Consider the following 24,113-nt stretch of genomic DNA (forward strand, 5'->3'; position numbering starts at 1 on the left):
TGTTGGGATAACCATCCATCGTCCACACCGAGAAAATCGGAAGACTGCGGTGGGCCGCGCACGTAGCCAGAATGTCGGACAGTAATCCGGTTAAGATGGTCCAACGGGAACAAGAAGGTAAGGTGCACAGCGGGCATGTTGGATTGATCAGGTGGAGGACGATTTGCGGACCCTCCGCAGACGTGCAGCCATGGACCGAGCTGAATGGAGAATACTTTTATGTATTGCATAGGTCACTCCGGCCTTAGTCTGGTAATAATTAAATAAAAATGTATGTTTTATGTATGTTATCTGTTTGGTTTTTCAAACCTGTGCCGGGAATACCATCCGTAACCTTACCGATAAAAATGCTTGAAACAATAATTTTACGATTTTTACCTGAATTTAAAAATTTATATCTTCAATATAGACACCTTCGTGATTAAACATCTTACGTATCGGGGTGTTTAGTTTAATTTTGTTCGGTCGGATAGTAAATCGGACGCATAACTTTCGCGTGTTCGAAAATCTAGTTCTGTGCTGGTTTAGCGATTGATCGATTAGCGTATTATCGTATTTCTATTAGCAAGCAAAATAGTCGCGCGATCCGAGATGTTTTGTTTTGCTCTGTACTGTTCGGAGAGTAAATCAATAAATGCGCGTTCTGATTTGCATTTCATATAATTGAATCCTATAGATTGCATCACTCATCAAAGTAAATCCAGATAAAATATCCCATACAACTAACACAATATCACATCCTAAGGGCAGCAGGGACTATGTCCAAGGGCTTTATGAACCCTTCAAACCTCTCCCAAAAGTAAATATCCGCAAGCAGACCCTATCAAAGCGACCGTGTGCCGCTTGAAGCGCACGAGCCCAGCGGGAGTGCCAATCGGCACATCAGGATCGATGCCAGTAAGATCCAGATTATGGTATACTGGCTGCATGTTATTGGACTGAATATTGTAATACTGTGAAGCGAGGGCTGGTAGTCTGGACATTCTATTCTCTTAGTAAGGCCAGGTGGCACCGACCTGAAACGGCGAATGGGCTAATGGACATTCTGTCTTCCGTCCCATAAACCCAGGCTCTTTCCTGACTTGCGCTGATCTAGCTCTGAACACGAGAGTCTCAACCCTCGTATGGCCTCCCTGCATGCCGCAAGGTATGCATAGATAACCATGGGATCAATAAGGCGACTACACCAGCAGGATTCGACAGCAACCGCAAGGGGTTCCCAACAGCAGTGATGCTTTCAACTAAATAAAAACAAGTAGACGGAGGAGCGGTGCCTGGCGGTAAGGAGGACCCTTTCGCTAGACGAAGTGGCCTTCATCGTTTACCCCAAAGGTTGCCGGGGGGAGGCGAAGGTGATGACCGTGGTGGGTCAGATGAGATGCCGGTCGATGAAAAAATGGACGGCCTTACTCTGACCAAGGTTATAAACTCGGTACTGACCAACCACGAGGATAGAGGAGGTCAGATAATGGACGTGTCAGATGTAATCATGGATACCCGCAACTATAGTAAAGATCCGATACAGGGCGTTACTGACCCTCTGCGCTTTAGTCGTGGAGGCGAAGTCGGAGTGGAAGACTTTGCTAGAGGCCAGTAAGAAGGCGGAGCACAAGATTCGCATTCTTACTGAGGAGAAGGAGTCGGCGGTGAAGGCCAGGAAGGAGGCCGAATCGGAGATTCGTCTCCTTACTGAGGGGAAGCGGCTGGCGGAGAGCCAGACTGCGGAACTCCAAAAGCGGATGGCCATCAGCGGTGCAAATCCGAAGCTAAGCAAGGTCACGCAGGTGGCGGACCTGAATGTAGCTAAAAGGGTCACAGTGCCGTCTAAGAGAGATGCGGAAACTCGCCCGGAGAGGATTGAGCAAACAGTTGGCCTTAAGGATCAACGCAAAACAGTGCTACCACCAAAGAGGGTAGCTGAGGATCGCCGGGAGGAGGACCTGCCATGGATGGAGATCGTGAGTCCCAAAAAGACGAAGTGGAGTCGTCAACAAGCCGCAATGAGTATGGCAAATTGAGCGGAGTAGGCCGCTGCTAAGAAGGGTAGAGCCCGTGAGAAAAAGGGTGCGCCTTACGATGGCAGTGGTAAGCGAAAAGACAGAGGTGAGGCGATTATCGTCAAGACTGAAGACTATGAGAAGCTTGAAGACTATGAGATGTAACGAAAAAAAGTCTAGTCTAGGAGGGGATGTTAATTGTATCCGTCGAACGCGGAAAGGCGAGAAGGCCTTGAAGCGGGATGCTGCTCAGAAGAATTCTTAGTATAAAAGGTTGGTAGAGGAGGTTCTTGGAAAGGATATACATCGTTAGGCATACAAGTACGTTAGACTTTAGGACGGTAGACATAACGGACGTTGAGCATAATGTGCGTTAGGCATAATGGACGTTAGGTATACCTTTTATATATAAAATGACCCAAAGAACAGCCTATGCCATAAAGAAGGCAGAATTATGCCAAACGCCCGTTATGCCTAACGTCCATTATGCCTAACGTCGCGGACCCCCTGGAAAATGGGGTTCCAGTTAGAGCCCTATGCACATAACATATACGCATCATTGCTATGAAAAGTGCTTCATTTTCGATTTTGACACTAGCGAACCTACTGGTGGAAGTCAAGCTTTACTGAATAACGAGCATGAGACAGAGCAGCAGCGCATGCTTTTCTGTCATTTTCTTTCAGCTTGGGTATACGGGCCCTCCCGTTCGTCGATTGCTGGTACTGTTGATACACAGTGAGTTGATTTTGAAAACGGTAATTTGTTCTATGTAGACGGTAGGTAGACGCACTGAGAGATTAGTGCAATGTCGAGATCCAGGAATCTGCGATTCGGTTACGCAAAGGTTGCCTTATTCCAAATGCCTGTGGCTGATGCTGGATAAGGTAAAACTGAAAGTGGGCTGGTCGGTATGCTCGTTGATCACAGGCCAACCAATTCAGGCCTGTTACAGGTGCCTTGGCTGAACCAAGATGTCTGATCTGTCCCCCGGGCACAGACAACAGGTATCTTACCGGTGCCCAGGCCTGTCCGGCCTCTGATCCAGACATGCAAGCAACACAGCTAAACTTAAACCACTGCAAGGCAGCTCAACTGCTGCTACAACCGTCGGTTATTGAGTGCAAAGCTGATGTTGCCTTGCTGTCCGACGCATACCGCATCCCTGCTGGAAACAGCAGCTGGATCGTCCAGGAGATAATATCATCTCCTGACGATGAGGGTTTTGTCATAGCAAAGGTAAACGGAGTTTACTTTTGTAGCTGCTACTGTCCTCCTAGATGGAATATGGAGCAGTACATTAGGGTAGTAGATAATTGTGGGGCCCAACTGACTGGTTAAAAAACAGTAGTTGTAGCAGGCGATTTCAATGCGTGGGAAGTGGACTGGGGTTCCCGGTTCACTAACGCTAGAGTGTCCAGCGGTATAAAACGTAGTCGTGCTGAATGAAGGCCACGTGCCAATGTTCAGAGGACCAAACGGTGATTCATGTATCGACCTGCAGCGCGGGATGGTCGGTGGAACCATACTGGAAGGTTCATGAAGGGCATACTTCCAGTGACCATCAGGAAGTACGTTTTATGGTCGGTTATACCCCCAAAGGAATCACAAGGCGGATCGGTGCTACTGATCCAGGATGGCGAACCTCACAGTTTAGCCCGGAACTGTTAGAGGAGGCACTACGATGGGAAAGTCAGACTACAGGACTAAGCGGCGACGAATTACCCGAGGTACTAACACATGCCTGCGACATAGCAATGCCAAGAAGGACTAAATCTCCCGGTAATTGATAACCACTGTGCTGGTTGTTGAACACGACTGCAGATCTCCGTAGAACCTGTCTTAGAGCAAAGGAAAGTTGCGATGTGCTAGAACAGACGCTGAAAGGGTCGATAGACGACGGGTATGCCAGTCAACGAACAGAGCTCTGAACTTCGAGATAAAATGTAGCAAGAGAGTCTGGGGGGATGCATACAGGATAGTGATGGCTAGGATCAACAGCACGCCTCCTGTGAGATCCCCAGAGATGTTAGCCAGAATAGTAGAAGAGTTATTTCCGAAACACGAATCATCGAATCAGTCGACGTGGTACCGCTGGTGACTAACGAGAAGCTTATCGTAGCGGCAAGAAAACTTAAGCTCAATAAGGCACCAGGCTCGGATGGTTTTTCAAACCTGGTCCTTAAACACGACATTCTTGCAGATCCAGATATGTTTAGGAGCTGCCTTCAACGATGCCTGGATGAAGGAAACTTCCCAGACCGTTGGAAACGGCAGAAATTGGTGCTATTGCCGAAGCCCGGCAAACCGCCAGGAGATATGGTTTCCGTAAAGGTCGTTCTATCATCGAAGCAATTCGGTTGCTAATGGATACGGCAATAGTAGCGCGTGGTTTGAAAAGGCGAGGTATAAGGTATTGCGCATTGAATACACTCGATGTAAGGAATGCGTTTAACAATGCTAGCTGGGCAGCTATAGCTGGCTCCCTGCATCGCTTAAGAATTCCGGATTATCCGTGCAGGAAATTGAAAAGTTATTTTCAGAATAGGGTGTTGGTTGATATACGACACCAACACCAGTCTGCAGTCGATAGAAGTGTCAGCGGGTGTTCCATAGGGATCGATCCTCCGACCGGTTCTGTGGAATATCATGTATGTAATGCGTTATGCGTTTCAACAGATTATGTCGAAACTACTGCGCTAGTGGCGTCTTGAACAAAACCAGCAGCTGCAGTAGAAACTACTGTGATGCAGTGAACACCATGCTAACCACGACAACAAAATGGTGGCGGGTGGGCTGCGGAGCCCTCCGTATGTAGATATTGAGTCATTGCGGTTCATGCGCAGTGGTTGTTGTCGGAGTGCCTTTCTCCTACGTGAGTTTAGAATACAGACCGATAGGTTACTATCATAGCTCGCGATCGACGGGTGGTGAGGTTACCACCCTTGAAGTCGATGTTGTGTGTAATAACGTCGAGTGCGTTAGCATGGGCGTGAGCGTTCTCAATAGTCGTCCTCTGATGTATTGCTTAATTACGGGCCGGGGGATACGGACTGGTGAAAGAGTTTTGCTTTTAGTGGGTCGGGTAAGCCCATCCCCACATTACCTGGGTTAACCTCTTCGGATGACTGTTTGCAGATTTCCGTTTATCCTTGCTCAAGAAAAAAAAAACATTCCAAGACAATCATGGAAATGCAGAGGTGTTCTCGGTCTCTAGTAGCAACGAGAGTCGAACTAACATTCCTTTTATTTTTTTCATATCAACGTAAAAACGTTGCCGCCGCTGTTATTGACGTAAAAACGAAAGCTTCTGAATCGTATTGTGTATCCGGAATAAATTTATACCGCTTTTTATACCGAAGTTGGATTTTTCTCCAGATACAGGCAACTTTCCCAACTTCGGAAGTAGTGCGCTGGATTCGCCTAAAGATGCGCTAAACAACGCATCAATTAGTTTGACAAATAAAACTTCGGAAGAAAGTTCGGTTCGGAAGTCCCGACTTCCGAATTCTAACTTGGTGCTACGCCGACAATATACAAGGAGAATGAATCATGTATAAAAATCTGCTACGCTACAACGCCGGATTTCCATCCATAATATAGGCAATTAACTTTGTACTAGCTATCAAATCGAACATAGATTCAAGTTATACTGGAGGTGATTACCTTCGCTTTTTTCAAATATCTACAAAAAAATGTAGGCAATTATCTTGTGTAAACATACATAATTAAGGGCATCTTTAGTAGCGATGTAGTTATATTTTCATTTTTTTTGTAAAATTATATTTTTTCCGCTGTTAAATATATAATAAACATACCATGTCTTCAGCAGCAGTTTTAAATATTGTTATGATTCGGAAAGATCGAATGTGTTTGTGTTAACTGTGTTAGCGAACGTTATCCGCTTGAAGTGTTTATTACCGTAAACAAGAGTGTCAACAAGATTCGCGTGGTCTGGTAATTTACGTTATATATTGTGAAAATTATGAAGAAAAAGGCTGACGAATGGTATGAATTTGTAATGAACGATTTCGAAGACACGTCGGAGTTCGACTTCATTTTCCAAATGATTGAAGGAAAACATCAACTTCATTTATTCACTTTATATGCTTATTTTTCATTTTTTTCTAATCAAGAGTTTTTTCTTTGTTGATAGGAGACTGTGACAACAACAAACGACGTCAGGGTTCTATACCTGGTCGCCGTAATATTGCACGAAACTTTACTCTGGGGCACGAGTTGATCTTCAACCACTATTTTTCATCGACATCCATGTATCCAGATCATGTATCCAGCACCTTCAGCCATCTAATCAACACATGGCAGATCACGAAAAATCCTTGTCGATTAGGGGATATATCCACTATGATTTCGGTTATGCATGCATGCATCATATTACACAATATGCGGATTGAGTATTCACATAACGAGATTAGAGAAGGTGGCGATGGTATCCATCCAGACATACAACCTATGGGAAATGTTCCTAAAACGTTCAAAGAGTATTGCGCAGCTCGTGCGGAAATAAAAAACCCTGCAAACAGTTTATCGCTTCGTAAAGATTTAATAGAACACCTGTGGAACTTTCGTGGTGAACAGTGATTTATTCAGTTAAACCTATCTATAATAGTATTCATAGAAGAGAATTCGTAGCGTATTCTCGAGTAAAAAAGTACATATTGTTATATCAGGTTTAAATGTTTAGTGTACTTAGTTAAGTTTTAACAAAACATGTCATAACATTCTTAATAAACCATTTATCGGCTTATATATATTTTTATTTTGTTTTAAAATTAATGTTTTTACTCTTAAAAAATCTTACATAGACTTAATCAATGAGTATCATTTTCAGTCGCTTTCGTAGTTAGATACTATCAGCGAATTCGGGTCGAATGTAACCACCTTCAAATGAGCAATCCTCCAAAACAGATCTACTTATTTCTGTCTTCTGACAGCTGGATGCTCCGGAATTAATACCACTTGCAAATTTTATCTCTTGCAAATCTTGATTGATTCCTTGTGGATCGTCAGTGATCAACCCTAGTCCGATGTTCCAGGATTACCCAGATTCGATCCATATTGCATTTCATCCAGGATTTTTTTTGCTTCTCCAACCTTAGAATTTGTTTGGACACTTCGTTCAAGCCTTCGAGACTTGTTGTAACAATCTTGATGCGGTTAGCATGACGCATAATATCATTTCTCTCTTGCGTAGTAGCAGCCATTCTCTCCAGAACAATAATTTTGCTACGTTCGACCTCATCTTGTCTTACTTTACACTTAGCAGCCTTCTGTCCAATTGGCCTTGCCGATGGGGTGGTGATTTCAAGCGCTGAAGGTAGAACATGGAAGATTTTAAATTAATCAATAAGTGAGCTATATTTCACAACATGCAAGAATATCGGAACGTAATCTGAATTGGTAGACCAATTGATCTGAGCCCCAGAGCAATTTGGAGAACCTGGAGGAATATTGTGTGTACTACGTTATCTATCAACCTCGCTATCAACTATGGAATCATTTTGAACACATTTATGAAAAAACTTGTTCCAGATCGTTTGAGAAATAGCTGAACTTTTGTATAATTTTAATGCGGCAGCAGAATAAAATTTCCATAAAAAAATAGAAATTTTCAATAAACAATTAAGAAATTGCCAATAAAGAAATCAGGGTATGAGCAATAAATAAATATAAAATTTTTACAAATAAATCAAAATTTCGAGAGTCGAATCAACTACGAGACACTGAAGACGGTCTTACTGTTGAGGTCGAAATACGTATCTGTCAAGATACAATTAAGTGGTGGAATTCAATGGGATTGTACAAACTCGTCTTATGACAAGTGAAGACATTCCACTAAAAAGCTCATAATAATTTTCTTAAAAAAATTTCCATAAACAATTAAGAATTTTCCACAAAACAAAAATAAATAAGCACTTTTAAGCAAAAATAGCAATTACCGAAACGTCGGCGATGATTACATAAAAATCATTCAGCTCATCATAAAGACTGCAAGCCGAGAATAAACCCTTCCAGTTAACAATTACAAAATTTTCCACAAAATAAATACTTTTTTTTTCATAAAAAGTTAAAAATTTTCCACAAAATAATCAATAAAGAGCAATTAAAAAAATAAGAAAATTTCCATAAAAAATACAAGAAAGCAATCTGGCTGATTAAATTTTACATGAACTTTATACGTTTTTAAAGAAGGGGTCATCTACATGGAAAAAGCGCAGTTTGATTGCATTTATATATTTCTTTATGGAAATTTTCTTATTTTTTTATTGCTCTTTATTGATCATTTTGTGATTTTTTCTTAAATTTTTTATGAAAAAAATATATTTTGTGGGAAATTTTGTGATTTTTTTTGCTAATATTGATTTATTTATGGAAATTTTGTATTTTTTTCGTGGAGCATTTTGATTTTTTTTATGGGAAATTTTTCTTTAATAATTGCAATTTTTGCTTTTTAGTCTTTTAATGCTGCATTATTGCGTAAACCGAATAGGCTATTAGTCTGATCAAAACTTGTCCACGTAATATATCTACCCATCCTCTAATCAGCAAGTCCGATCGAAGCAAAATTGAATATTTGGCAAGGCGATTTGACAATTGATTTGAACTGAGTTGATATTTCCTAATATAAACTAAACAAAATAATATAAAATATAATACCTGATGAACTTTGTCCTTCGTCCAGGACACGGGTATTCGCTTGTTTGAGCCATCATTCATGGCAAATTTCGGACACATTTTCAAAACGTCATAGCAGTTCAAAAAATTAAAATGGTCTTTATGATCTGCTTTATATAGCTCTAAAGCCAGATTCATTCTGTCATCTGAGGATGACCCACTTTTATTCAAACGATGAACGGACTTCACACATCCGGCAAACTTCATCACACTTCTACTGATCGATCCAAATCTTTGGCGGAGGGCATCTGCGGTCCTACCGGAAAGTGATGGAGATGCAGTTTTGGCATTTTGAAAGACGTTGTTCCAGAACGTTGTTACGTTCTGGTCGGTCCCTTTTATCGCGTCTTGAGTAACATATACCCAAGAAACGCAAATTGCCGGTCCTCAGTCTTGGAGAAGTTTTTGCCTCGGCGATTACTCTCTTGCTTTGCCATTATCTATAATAAATGGAAATTAGAAGTAAGTTCAATTTGATTCAAAATTAGTTTTTAGTTACGAATCAACGAAATTTAAATTTAAAAAGACGAAAACGAACACTGATAATTTAAAAAAGAATCAATTTCAAATTTGTAACAAACAGCGGAAACAAAACTGCGTCAATGCACTTTGGCTTTGCCGTTTGACACTTGATTCGTTTACGCAGACACTACTACAATCACAAACATACGTTTGTTACTGGAATGGAATGTGTTTCGAATGTGAACGAAAATAAAACAGTGTCGTATTCCAGTTACAAATTCTGAAATGAAACTGTTCGAAAATTTGTAACTAGAACGCTCTGTTTATGTTTGTTACAGAAAGCGTGGCGAAGGGAGAGGGGGTTGAAAATCGTCATTTTTTGCATGACGTACTTTATGGATATTCCCTTATGCGTGTTGTTCAGTACAGCTCAACTTCCACCTCTAGGTTCGCTAGCGTTTCAAAATCATAGAAGGACCACATACGGCAAAAAAATAAATATGTTGGCAAGGTCGATTTTGAATCGAGCAATCGATATACACCCCCGGCCAAAAGTTTGGGTTCACCCTCGAAAAATATAAGCAAAAGTTTTTGGCCGTATTTTCAACATCTCACACCCGATTCCGGGTATTGTTAGCTCAGTGCATAGAATTTGAGCAGTACTTGCATCGTACGTGTTTGAAACGAACGATTTTTAATTTTTCGTCTTCTAAAATATTACCTTACGATACACATTTTTCTTAAATTTATGTTGTAATAATATGTTGATTTTTCTCGAAATTGAGCCCACAAAATTTCTAAATAAAAAGTGGAATGCAACCCAATTTTAATCATCTTTGAAAAGCATTGATAAAAATTGGGCGGAAAAATACTGAACTGTATTAAAATCGGGGAAGGGTCGTTTGTCCGAAACCCAACCGAAAGCCATTTGGCCGAAAGGGTCGTTTGGCTGAAAAGGTCGTTTGGCCGAAAGAGTCGTTTGGCCGAAAGCGTCATTTGGTCGAAAGGGTCATTTGCCTGAATTGATCATTTGACCGAAAGGGTCGTTTGGCCAAAAGGGTCGTTTGACCAAAAAGGACGTTTGGCCGAAAGTGTCATTTGACCGAAAGGTTCATTTGGCCGAAATGGTCGTTTGGCCATAAGGGTCATTTGACCGAAATAGACGTTTGATCGAAATGGTCATTTGGCCGAAAGGGTCATTAGGCCGAACGACATTTGGACGAATAAGACATTTGGCCGAATAGGTCATTTAAAAAGTGAGAAATTGAGAGTAAGAAAAGAGACGTCTAATTCTCATTCCTCATTTCTCACTTCTCACTGTAAAAAATGAGGAGCGCGAAGTGAGTAGTGAGACATCTCTCTATTCACTTCGCGCTTCTCACTTTATACAACGAGAAGAGAGAAATGAGGAGTGAGAAGTGAGACGTCTCACTTCTCACTTCTCATTTCTCACTTCTCGCTGGCGTCCCACTTCTCATTTCGCGCTTCTCACTTTTTACAGTGAGAAGAGAAAAATGAAGAGTGAGAAGTGAGACGTCTCTCTTCTCATTCCTAATTTCTCACTTTTCAAATGAACTATTCGGCCAAACGACCCTTTGGGCCAAATTACCCTTTCGGCCAAATGGCCCTTTCGGACAAAATACCCTTTCGGTCAAATGACCCTTTCGGTCAAATTACCCTTTCGGCGAAATTACCCTTTGGGCCAAATTACCCATTCGCCCAAATGACCCTTTCAGCCAAATGGCCCTTTCAGCCAAATGATCCTTTCGGCCAAACGACCCTTTTGGCCAAATGACCCTTTCGGACAGATGGGTTTCGGCCTAATGGTTTGTTCGGCCTAGTGGCTTTCGGCCAAATGGCTTTTGGCCGAATGGGTTTCGGGCAAACGACCCACCCCCATTAAAATCTGCCATCCGCTGGTTGGGTGTATGTATCGGCCAAAAGTTTGGGTTCACTCTCCCGATGTGAGTTTGAATTAAATTATAGCCGAATTTTATCTGAGGTACAATTTTGACGAATTGTTTGGAGACTCATTTTTTTCAATATGTATTTTGTCTGAATTTGAAATGTTTATTTCAATTGTTATGTCAAGATTAACCTTTCTGCAGTGCCAAAATAAATTTACGCTTGGTGTTCGGGTTAGGGAACCTTGGGCCAACAACCTACTGTTCCCGAAACATCAATTTGTTCGAGAATCCGATAATGAAAGAATACGGACTGATTTTACGGCGACGACTCTTAGCGCGAAACAACGGACACGAATAGGAACATGGAACGTTTTAACCCTAGCCCAGCAGGGTAAATTGGCACAACTTGCCAATGAGGCACGCCGCATGAAGCTTGACATCCTGGGACTGAGTGAAGTCCGTTGGCCAAACTTTGGAGAACACAGAACGCCGTCGGGACAAGTTCTGCTATACTCTGGTTTACGAGGTGAACACGCTCCCCGGCATCGCGGAGTTGGCTTCCTACTAAGCGCTCAGGCACACTCTGCGCTTATGAAGTGGGAACCTATAAGTGAAAGGATAATCGTTGCCAGATTTAGAACACGGGTCCGAAACCTTACTATAATCCAATGTTATGCGCCAACCGATGCTGCCGATCTGCAAGACAAAGAGAACTTCTACAGTCAACTCAATGCCGTCGTAGATAGAATTCCGAAGGGTGATATCAAGATCTGTTTGGGCGACTTCAATGCGAAGATCGGATCCGACAACTCGAACCATGAGCGCATTATGGGACGCCATGGTCTCGGAGAAATGAGCGAAAACGGAGAGCTGTTCGCAGAATTTTGTGGTAATAACGACATGGTGATCGGGGATCGCTCTTCCCTCATCGACCGGTTCACAAGGTCACGTGGGTCTCCCGTGACGGCTTTACAGAAAATCAAATCGACCACATCTGCATCAGCCGAAAATGGAAACGGAGCCTTCTTGATGTACGGAATAAACGTAGTGCCGATATCGCGTCTGATCATCACCTCCTCATCGGCGAAATACGCCTGCGCATTGCGCGGATTCGTCGGCAGGAGGAAAGAGTTGGACGACGATTCAACACACGCCGACTGGAAGATGCCACGGTGAAACGGTCCTTCGCTGAAGAACTGGAGACGCGTGCTGCAGATATTCCGGAAGGTGGCAGCGTGGAAGACCAATGGACCGCCATCAAGAATGCCTTCATCGCCACCAGCGAGAACAATCTGGGCGAACTACGCACCCAGAGAAGACAATGGATCACCGATGAGACCTGGAGGAAGATAGAGGAGCGAAGAGAAGCCAAAGCCGCGATAGAGCGATCGAAACCCGTCAACGATACACGGCTCTTGAGAAGGAAGTAAAACGCTCATGTCGACGGGACAAGCGAGCGTGGGCAGACTCTCTGGCCGACGAAGGAGAGAGAGCCGCCGCAACCGGGGACATTCGCCTCCTCTACGATATCTCACGACGCTTAAGCGAGGCGAAGATGAATGCAACGATGCCTGTGAAAGACGCGAATGATCAGTTATTGACCGACCCAACTGACCAGCTGAAACGCTGGTTCGAGCACTTCGAACAACTTTTTCAAGTGCCAGCCAGGCCATCACCACCTCGGCATGATCTGCCTAGGATCCGACGTATAACACGTGTCAATACCGAAGCTCCATCACTGCTAGAGATTCAAACAGCCATCCAAAGCATGAAATCGAATAAAGCCCCAGGGGTCGACCGCATATCAGCCGAGATGCTCAAAGCTGACCCCATGACATCCGCTCAACTACTGCATCGTTTATTTCTTAATATCTGGGACACCGCAACTTTCCCGGTCGACTGGATGCAAGGTATCTTAGTGAAGGTGCCCAAAAAGGGTGACCTGACTGTATGCGATAACTGGCGAGGCATTATGTTGCTGTGTACCGTTCTCAAAGTTCTGTGCAAAATTATCCTAGCCGGAATCAGGAGAAGATCGATGCGACTCTCCGGCGGCAGCAAGCCGGATTCCGTGCGGGAAGATCCTGTGTGGACCATATTGTCACGCTCCGCATCATTCTGGAGCAGGTCAACGAATTCCAAGAGTCCCTTTACTTGGTATTCATTGACTACGAAAAAGCTTTCGACCGTCTCAATCACGAGAATATGTGGGGCGCCCTGAGACGCAAGGGGTTCCTGAGAAAATCATCGGCCTCATCGAAGCACAGTACGAGGCCTTTTCGTGTAGAGTGCTGCACAATGGGGTCCTGTCCGACCCTATCCGGGTCGTAGCTGGTGTGAGGCAAGGATGTATTCTATCACCGTTACTGTTCCTCATCGTAATCGATGAGATTCTGGTAGATGCGATTGACCGTGAACCAAACCGCGGGCTGTTATGGCAGCCTATAACCATGGAGCACCTAAACGACTTCGAATTGGCGGATGACGTTGCACTACTCGCGCAACGGCGCTCTGATATGCAGAGTAAGCTCAACGACCTTGCCGATCGCTCCTTCTCGGCAGGTTTAGTCATCAACGTCAACAAAACCAAATCGTTGGATGTAAACACGGTGACTCCTTCCAGTTTCACAGTAGCCGGGCAACCAGTGGAGAATGTTGAAAGCTTCCAATATCTTGGTAGCCAAATGGCGTCAGACGGCGGTACCAAGATCGACATAGGCGCACGGATCAAGAAAGCAAGGGCTGCCTTTGCGAGTTAAGAAATATCTGGAAAAACAGGCAGATAAGTGAACGCACCAAAATACGAATTTTCAACTCTAACGTGAAATCTGTGCTGTTATACGCTAGCGAAACATGGTGTGTATCAGTGGAGAACACTCAACGGCTGCAGGTGTTCATTAACAGATGCCTGTGGTACATAATTCGGGCCTGGTGGCCTCACAACTGGATCTCAAACAACGAGCTCTATCGTCGTTGTCACCAGAGGCCGATAACAACAGAAATTCGGGATCGGAAGTGGGGCTGGGTCGGCCACACTCTACGTAGGGGCGGAAACGAAATCTGTAAGCAAGCATTAGACTGGAACCCAGCGGGACATCGCAGCAGAGGCAGACCCAGAGGCTCATGGCGGAGAAGCCTCAATAAAGAAATAAAAAAAGTCGACCGAAATCTAACCTGGCAACAGGTTAAAGCGATAGCCGGGCATCGCTCAGGATGGAGATCTTTCAAGTCGGCCCTGTGCACCACCGGAGGTGTACAGGATCCATAAGTAAAAAGTAAGTTGGTGTTCGGGGCATAACGACCCGGTTTTGACTTTGCAATATTCCAGACATTTATCCGCCAAATTTATATTTTATATACCCAAAACAATCGTAAGGTTATAAATGTTTGATTGATGTTTGACCACACCTACATTCTCTAATTGACAATGGATGGATGGATAGTTTGCCACTTCATATGGACAAAACTATTTTTCTTCTCGAAAACGTGCTTTCAGATATGATAAGATGCATGGACATGCTTGGTTGCAGTCGGTTTTGTACCGCTCGTGTTGACCTGGTAAACACATTTATCTAAACTCCAGAGCTGTTCTTGGATAACCTGTATTTGGTTTGGGCATAGCTGAATTGTAAATCATACGAATTATCGTTAGGCCATGCTTGTAACTGTCATAAGACGTGTTCAATACTTTCCATTTTTAAATTCTTAAAATGTCTCGTACTTGACTCGACTTGAACAAAATAATCTCAGCTAACACTATTTATACTACGCTAAGTACCGAATCTAATCTTATTTAACTACTTTATTTACCTATATATTGTTCCCGTAGTTTTTTCCGTCAACATTTTGTTGAGAACTTTTAGTTCCCATTATTATCTGATCAAGATACTCGTGGTGTTAATAGGACAATTACACAATTCTCAAAAGTAGTATCTTTAACTCTGGAACGCACAATGTTGTTTCATAACAACATACCAACAATAAGTCATTAGACATAGGGGGAATGACGGCTTTGGCAGGTTTTGTTCTATTATTGTCAGGGGGTTTTTTATGACTGATTATGCTCATATTTGGCCTAAACATTCTTTGCATATCAAAGAATATTGTGGCCAAATTTCATAAAATTCGGTCGACAAAAACCCCCCTGCCAATAATAGAACAAAACCTGCCGTCTTTTCCCCTAAATCACATGATTATTTACTTCAATATTTAAGATTTTTAGAAAAATCTTATTACCCTGGGCCAGCTGGGGTCGCTTTTTACTTTTTAATTTCCACCACTTTTTGAATACTTCCTGATTTTTCATCGATAATTTTTGTGAATTTATTGGGGCAACTGAATATTTTAAAAAATCCAAAGACCAGAAATAACCAAAAACAAACCACGTGAAAATCTGTAACAACTGTACAACAAAATTGTAGCAGAGATACAAAGATACAGTTTTTACAACTGTATACACATACTTTCACAGCAATGATTCTCGTACCACTCCAACACTCAACGGGTTTTCCTGTCATTGGGCTGACCACCATCAAAACAAAGCACTTGGCCCGAGAGTGGACGTTCCGTCGTGGCCAGGCCATCCTCGTCATGCTCCGGAGCTTCGACAGCTTCCGAGCGGTTGCTGTTTGCCACAGTACTTACCGTCTGATTATCCTGATCTATGTAACGTATTCCGAAATAGGCAGTCTCAATCAGGTTCAGTCTTGCGAATACTACATCTAACAAGGCTTGTCCGGGCAGATCGTCCTGTGGTAGAAAGAGAAAGAGAAGAAAATACCGGATTTAGATTAATGGTGCCTCGGTTTTGAGAGCGTAGTTCAAGAGTCGGTCGGTGCGCAAAGTACACAGTCGTCATTTCCGCTTGATAGTTTTTTTTTTGCTTGGGTTTGTGTGTTTGGAAAACGGTACGCCATGACGATGGTATATGTACGATGGATTCTATCATCAGGATTAATGTTCACACCAGAATGGATCGGTTTTGGTTGGCGGAAAGTTGATGGTTTTGGTTTTCTGGCAGTGGCGTAGCCAGAAAATTGGTCTGGGGGGGGTTTTCTGTACATTTTTTTTTTCGAAAAAAAAAATTTCTTCCAAAAATTTTGTCTCTGGGGGGGGTTTTATACCCAAAACCACCCCCCTGGCTACGCCACTGTTTTCTGGAATTGTGATGTCGAAAATATGCGAACAATGTTGTGGATTATGGTTCTGTTATTGAAGCAATGTTTCAAAATATGTGTTGCTCTGAAATTGAATCGGATTAGTTTTTGTTGTTTCTATTTCTGTTGATATTATTTTACATAGTTGAACTGTTTTCCGTTGAAGTAGCATAAGATTTAAATATAATTAATGCTTCTAAGATTGAAGCACATAACTCTCTAAAAATACAAAAATGCCTGGTTATACACAGTAAGATAATTCAAATTTTGAACAACTTTGACAAAAGTGTAATTCTGACTACGAGTCAAATGGACACATAGTAATTGTATCGACAGTAATATCCACCATATTTTAGACTGCGTTGATGATTTATATTTTATAGAGCGTAGCTATACTTCGCGAATCAAAGTAGCTAAACAACATATATTTAAGAGATTTTTTATGGTATTGTAAATATTAAATAATACTAAAGTGTATAAGCCACTCTTTATGGTTGTGTAAAATGCGTAAAACACTCACTCGCTGGTAGCTCAGATTTCAAGAATTTCTCAATAACCACAAACTTTCCCCTGTGGAATTCCAAGTTGCGCCAATCATTTATCATTGTTTCCCTAAGAAACACCACTCGATTCCAATTACCAGAATCAATTGGTCTCGCAACAAGTGCTTCTGCCAATCGGCTGTGTTGCCGCGTCATGAAAAGTCAGATTCAATCAATTTCCAAACCCCAAGAAGGAAAACAACCCGGAGACAAACGAATTTCCAGCGCACTGACTGGCTGGCTTGTTTGAACAACCGTCGGAAGAACCAACAAGCTCAACGACATCGATCCTTCCTGGAAATCAATCAGGAGGTCGGTCGATGATGATGGTCATCACTTGTCGGCTCTGTCACCGGCCACCACACGCTAAAAATGAACTACTCAAAATTGAGTCGAATCCGACTCATTTTCATTAAAAACGGGACAACTCAAAATTTGAGTAAAAGATACTACTTCAATAAAATGATGATTGCACTTAAACTAGAAGTCTGTTTGTCGTAAAATGCACTTAGATAGATAGATAAACTTGATTCGCATCTGTCGTATTAAAAATTGATGGAAGGCCAAGCTTAACTTTCGCGAAATCATCATTTTATTGAAGTAGTATCTTCTACTCAAATTTTGAGTTGTCCCGTTTTTAATGAAAATGAGTCGGATTCGACTCAATTTTGAGTAGTTCATTTTTAGCGTGCATCGTCCTCGAAAGCATCGTGCTCCATTATATCAGGACATGCTCATCTTGACTGGTGGTGGTGGTTGTGGTGGGTGCCCGTCAGTGACTCCCTCTCTGCAAGATAAAGTTCAGTTCAAGTTGAAAGGTTAAACGACCCACACACACAGTGCCGGACGACCAGCACGTCGTAACTAGTCCCGACACAAAAGAGTTGTGCGGGCGGTGAACATTTTCCGACATTATCTTGGTTCGCATTTGCTTGGCTGCTCTTGAGACACTCAATTACTGACGCTGGGACGGTTTCGGAGGAAAACTTTTTCGCTTTTCATAATACCATGCGTTGTCGTGGTCGTAGATTGGCGCGAAGCGAAAGTGCTGTGGAAGATGGTGATAGACGGGCGGGCTTGACTATAAATTTCTCAGAATAATGTGATTATCTCTCATAAAAAATCGGACTAATGTCCCTAACCCTATAAATACTTAGTATGTGTAGAGAATCAAATTTTTGATTTGGATGATAAGAGGCGAAAAGCACCCAACAATCCGCGTGAATGGTAACCCAAGTATCGTTCCGGACATATGAGGAATGTAACTGCAGCACTATGGTGATCGAAGCGACATCGTCTCTAACATCAATCTACTGTAAGTGAGGACGTTTTCAGCGTCCTGTGCGCTTAATTGAATTAATTGAATTAAGTTTAAATTAAACAGAGTGTAATTACTAAATGGATCAATTCAACCAGTGGAAAATCTACCGGAGGTGATTGGAATTTAATAATTGAAATATAAAAATGTGGGTCCGCGACGTTAAGCATAAGGACGTTAGGCATAAGTACGCTAGGCATAATGGATGTTAGGCATAACCCAAGTAGCACACGCAACATCCTCCTACAATCACCTTGTTTCTATTCAGTTTCACCAAAGGCATTGGAAAAACATCAAAGCACGAAAAAATGCATCAAGATGTCAAAAACGTTCGAGTTGTGATCAATGTTCCATTAACATAGCACTGCAGTACGTGTTTGACATTTGGAAACAAACAACCGAAGAATACTGCACTTTATGTTACAAACACGAAACAAAATCATCAAGTTGCATATTTTTTACCATGTAACTTCAATGCGTCTTTTAAAATTTATTTATTTGGTTAAATTAAGTTCCAAATAAGTTGAGTGTGTCTTCATGTTTAATTTAGCATCGTTCAACGTTTTGACAACTCACATTTTTTTCCGATGATGATGCAATCAAGTAACAGAAAACCTTCATAATCGTATGGTTTTTATGGTGAGTCAACATGCAGCCCCTTAGAAGTGTTGAATGGTGCTGTGGTAGAGCGAAGGACTATCAATCACAAGATCCATAAATCGAATCCAGTTTTATATTTTTATTCTATTTTTTTCCGCTGTAGTATTTTGCAACATTATTGCAATTTTACTGTAATCGAAGGATGTTTCCGTAGGCTCCACCTCTTGTGCTTTTTAGATTGCAAGAGAGTTATATCAGTAGGAATGGACGTTTGGCATAATTCTGCCTTCTTTATGTCATAGGCTGTTCTTTGGGTCATTTTATGCCTAACGCCCATTATGCCTAACGTACATTATGCCTATCGTCCATTATGCCTGACGTCCATTATGCCTAACATACTTATGCCTAAGATGAACCATAAAAAAAAAGAATAAAGGTATAATGTGGGAGATGTAATGCCAATAGGAAGAAAAATGTTTGGTCAATCTGGACATGATAAACGTAAAGTTCTGGCTGAATTCAATTCTATTTGATTTGCGATTCTTTCAAATCCGGATTTTTCTGCACCTCATTTCAATATAATTTTTGGTTATGCTAGTTCTAAAAATGAAACAAACCATAAAAAAGTACTTTTGAATGATCGACTGTTTATTGTTATTTTAACTCAAAACGGCTCCGCAGTCTTTAAGGAATAAAACAAGATTTACATTTGTCCAACGTTTCGACACGGAGTTGGTGTCTTCATCAGGGTAAAAGTATTATGTTTGTTCCTTGTCTTATGTTTAGTCTTACAATAACTGTCAGGTTTGGAAATTTGTGGTACATTATTTTGGAAAACACTTATTTTTAACATAGATGACACTGGCAAATAACACAGATTTTCTTTATCAAACCGCCTGATTGCAAACCCCCCCCTTTTTTTCCATTTTTCATACATTGGTAACGATGTACCGCACAGAACGCGCGCAGGACATAATTTTACCGGATCCGGATCTCCAGGATATCCAGGAGGAGATTGGCCGGCTGAAGAACAACAAAGCCACTGACGTTGACCAACTACTAGGAGAGCTATTTAAACACGGTGGTGAGGCACTGGATAGAACGCTGCACTGGATCATTACCATGATTTAGAAGGAGGAAGTTTTGCCGCAGTAGTGGATGGAAGGTGTCGTGTGTCCCATCTACAAAAAGGGCGATAAGCTAGATTGTAGCAACTACCGCGCAATCATATTGCTCAACGCCGCCTAGATTGCAAGAGAGTTCGTGGGCAGTACCAGGCGGGTTTTATGGGTAAAAGTTCCACCAACGACCAGGCGTTCGCCAAGTACTGCAGAAATGCCGCGAATTCAACGTACCCACGATCGATCAGGTGGAAGATGACTTGCGGACCTTCCGTAGACTGCGTGGTTGGCGACGTGTATCCATGGACCGAGCCGAATGGAGAAGACTCTTATATATCGCACAGGCCACTTCGGCCTTAGTCTAAATAAATAATAAATAATGGTCAGATGGGTCTTTAAAAAATAATATGGTAAATCATACATAACTTCGATGAAAAAAATTATACACCTGAAATTTTTGGACGCAATGCACAATATAGGCTAAACTGTCAAACGATGTGTTAATATTTAAAATCGGTGGTTGCGAAACCAGCGAAAAAAAAAGTTTTTAAAAATGAATCTAAGAGATCGGTTTAGAAATGCAGAAGAATTGACGAAAATCGAGGGGTCCATTAAAGTGATTTCGTGTATAATTAATGAAGGGTCCTTCTGGAGAATTCAATTCGGATTCTTCATATACTCGCCGAAAGTAAGGGTATGCGATAACACACTTTTTTCTAACGAAACGAAACGAAACGAAATTTAAAATGTCTATGTTGATTCGGATCGAAACGAAACGAAATATAGATTTCTTTCGAGACTTCGAAACGATACGAAATCAAGGTTCATTTAATTCGAAATTTTTCGAAACGAAACGAAATTTTGATTTTTTTCCCGCGGAATTTTTATTGAATTGGTTTTACATTATGTACGCAATTCTGATTTCACTTTTTCGAAGTCGAATAACTGTTTTGCGACCAAAAGACTTATAATAACTGAAAAGGCAATCTGTGATAAATCGCCACATTCTCGCCGCATATACCATTGGCAATACCCCAGCATTTGTGCCGCTTTCAAAGGAATTCAACGTGGAGCGTGTGCTCCTGAATCGGATCAATTTTATTTCAGTTTTATTTAAGTAAGTTTATAAAAATAAAGAAATTGTGAGATTTTTCATATACGGATTCAAATTTTGTTTAAAGCCTTAGTTCACTTAAGAATTATGTAATTATGCTGAAGCATACTTCATATTCTTGTCAGCGTAGTTTTACAGTATTGACTTAGTCAAAATTTAAAAAGATTGCTTAGATTTATATTTTTATTTAGTTAGATACTTAACTATGTATCCACATCTGCCAGGCGTATACGCAGATATAGAATTGATATTACTAGATCAACATTTGAAAAGGGTGTACCTGCCAAAATTTATTCCTTCTTATTCCTCGTCTACATATATAGCATATATTTGCTCACTAGAAGAATCCTGTGCACCTTTCTAAAATGCACAAAGATATGTATTGAATTTCACAGACCGATAGTCTTATATACAATCAGCTCGACAAACTGAGCTATTGTGTGTGTGTCCTTGGCAGATGAGAACAGCTGTTATGGTCAGTATGTGCTGAAAGCAATCATAAGTAAAGAATTTTCAGCAATTTTAATGATCTTTCAACCCGTACTGGATTTTTTTTTGCAAATTCCATGCGAAGATCTAGAAATGCCCACAAATCTGCAATGTTCCTCATATATTGTGCAAATAGTCGAAGAAGAGCTTAATAGCGTTTCATAACTGTACACATCGTAGTTGCTAATCATGATTGGCCGAGAAACAGCAAATATGCACAGCTCACCAATTAAATAATATTCTTGGGATACAAAAAAGTTATTCTTATTGTATACTTGCTTGGGAGTTTCCAATTCATGAACAATAACGATGCTGGTCAATAACGGTGCTTATAGTCAATTTAGTATTAGGAGTGGAAAATAAGTTTAACACTCATTGTTTTAAGAGACCGAGGTATGCTCTGCATCTCCGTGAGCGCTACGGAAAAGGAATCGTTGGTTAGTTGAGAAGGTACCCAAGTAATACCGAAAACATCATTATTAACGAAGATCTAGTAGTGTACGTGGATTTCCCTATTGGACCCGACCGTTCGAAATAGTCGCTCCTTGAACGGTCGTTGGAATCGCCGTTTTCACCTTCACACCGGTTTTCATAGTAAAATCTGTCAAAACTGACAAGTCTGCCACGTGCTTTTTGCTGCTTCCCTCTGACTTCTCATTCTTTTCCGATGTTTTGACATTTGTTTTAATAGACAAGAAGCAAAAAACAAGGTAATCTACCAAACATTTATTGAGTTTGGCAAACCTTGCTGCAAAAAGGAACGTTTGAAATAGGCAAGTAAACCGACCTTCGAATCCATTCGTCAAGTAAATCCACAATAATGATGTTGCAAAAAGGTCGGGAAAATGAAATACAAAACATGTTATGTTTAAGGAAAGCTATGATAAGGTTTTTGCAAAACATACCACAATTTGATCAGAGAAGAAATTTCATACTACATTCTCACAACTTCCTGATAACATGTCGATTTTTGACATTTGTTTGGTTTTTTTAGCTGTTTCGTTTCACATTTTCACAACATAAAATATCTCGCGCTTAGTTTCATAGGAGCGTAACTGTATTGATCGATTTCTTTTCGTCGATGTTTTCTTTTTAGTATTGTGGCGAATTGGGCTAGTTTGTCGATGATTTAATGGTTTGGTGCGATAAAGGATAAATGTATCTTGCACCAGAATTGATAATCACGGTTGTAGCTTTTGAAGCAATTAAGTTATAACCAAAATATAAAATCGATTAGGAAAAATCGATCAATACAGTCTACAGGAAGATTTTACGAACAATGTCATAACATGTTTATTTTTTGACATTTGTCTCGTCAGAATATATACCCCAATGATAGAAGTTTAACGTAATTTCAACATCTTTAAAGATCAATGTTATGAACGTTCTTCATCGACCCTGTTGTTTATCGACAACTCGCCATATTGTTTTTCTTTTGCAGATTCAAGAATTTGTTTACATATCAATTTCAAAATAATGTTTTGGCATAGTTATATTTTTCTTCAATCAATGGTGAATGAATTAAGGAGAAGTAAAATGAAAAGTTAGCCAATGAAACATGAGCCGCATATGATGTTTCGACCGAGACTTCGAAACAAACAAACGTGTTGGTCAGCATTTTTGTTTTGGTATTCAATTTGACAGAACAATGTTGAAAGTCGGTTATTGAAAACATCCTTAGTACTGAAGTTTAGTCTTGTGAATGTGCAATCAAAAACAAGGTTGCGACTGAAAAATGTTAAAAATATCGATATTTTTTGCGCTGTTTGGGTCGTGTGAAAGTAATCAAAGCAGTTTTTCATACCAAAACGTAACATACTATATGTTCGGAAGATGTATTTTTAACACTCATACAACAAACCGGGCAGCAGGGACTATGTCCAAGGGCTTGACGATCCCTCCCCAGGCCATCTGCGAGTTGTGGGGCTTGCCTAGGATGTGGTGGGGTTTGACAGTGGGCCCTGTTAAACCTCTATAAAAAGCTGCATGTATCCGCAAGTAGGCCCCACCAAAGCGACCGTGTGCCGCTCAAAGCGCACAAGCCCAAGTCCTGGTGTTAGGTGGGACGCTAAACAGCCCTGACACGACGGCCCTTCGACGAGACAGGAGGTTTGCGCTGGCCCAATAAGCCGCCTAGAAAACCAATCATTACGAACAATATAAGAGATAATGCGACTCGATATAATCGGCAAAGACCTAGGCGACGAATACAGGATCACGATTGGAAGCTTGGAACATGGAATTGCAAGTCGCTAGGTTTCGCAGGTTGCGACAGGATGATCTACGATGAATTACATCCCCGCAACTTCGACGTCGTGGCGCTGCAGGAGATTTGCTGGACAGGACAGAAAGTGTGGAAAAGCGGGCATCGAGCGGCTACCTTCTACCAAAGCTGTGGCACCACCAACGAGCTGGGAACCGGCTTCATAGTGCTGGGTAAGATGCGCCAACGCGTGATTGGGTGGCAGCCAATCAACGCAAGGATGTGCAAGCTGAGGATTAAAGGCCGTTTCTTCAACTATAGCATCATCAACGTGCACTGCCCACACGAAGGGTGACCTGACGACGAGAAAGAAGCGTTCTACGCACAGCTGGAGCAGACATACGATGGATGCCCACTGCGGGACGTTAAAACCGTCATCGGTGACATGAACGCACAGGTAGGAAGGGAGGAAATGTATAGACCGGTCATCGGACCGGATAGTCTGCACAC

The 24,113-nt window shown here is 41.6% G+C and overlaps 1 protein-coding gene across 7 annotated transcripts in view; it reads right to left on the minus strand.

Annotated features, from left to right (window-relative positions):
• LOC134227655 (uncharacterized protein DDB_G0283357-like) overlaps nucleotides 1-24,113 on the minus strand; it is a 695,055-nt gene that overhangs the window by 54,022 nt on the left and 616,920 nt on the right. For all 7 annotated transcript variants that reach the window (XM_062709336.1, XM_062709333.1, XM_062709342.1 and 4 more), the window contains one exon: nucleotides 15,705-15,809. In XM_062709336.1, coding sequence (XP_062565320.1) covers nucleotides 15,705-15,809 — 105 coding nt within the window. The remainder of the gene's footprint in view (nucleotides 1-15,704; nucleotides 15,810-24,113) is intronic.

The sequence above is a fragment of the Armigeres subalbatus genome, chromosome 1 (assembly GCF_024139115.2).
Source record: "Armigeres subalbatus isolate Guangzhou_Male chromosome 1, GZ_Asu_2, whole genome shotgun sequence".
Classification (NCBI taxonomy): domain Eukaryota; kingdom Metazoa; phylum Arthropoda; class Insecta; order Diptera; family Culicidae; genus Armigeres; species Armigeres subalbatus.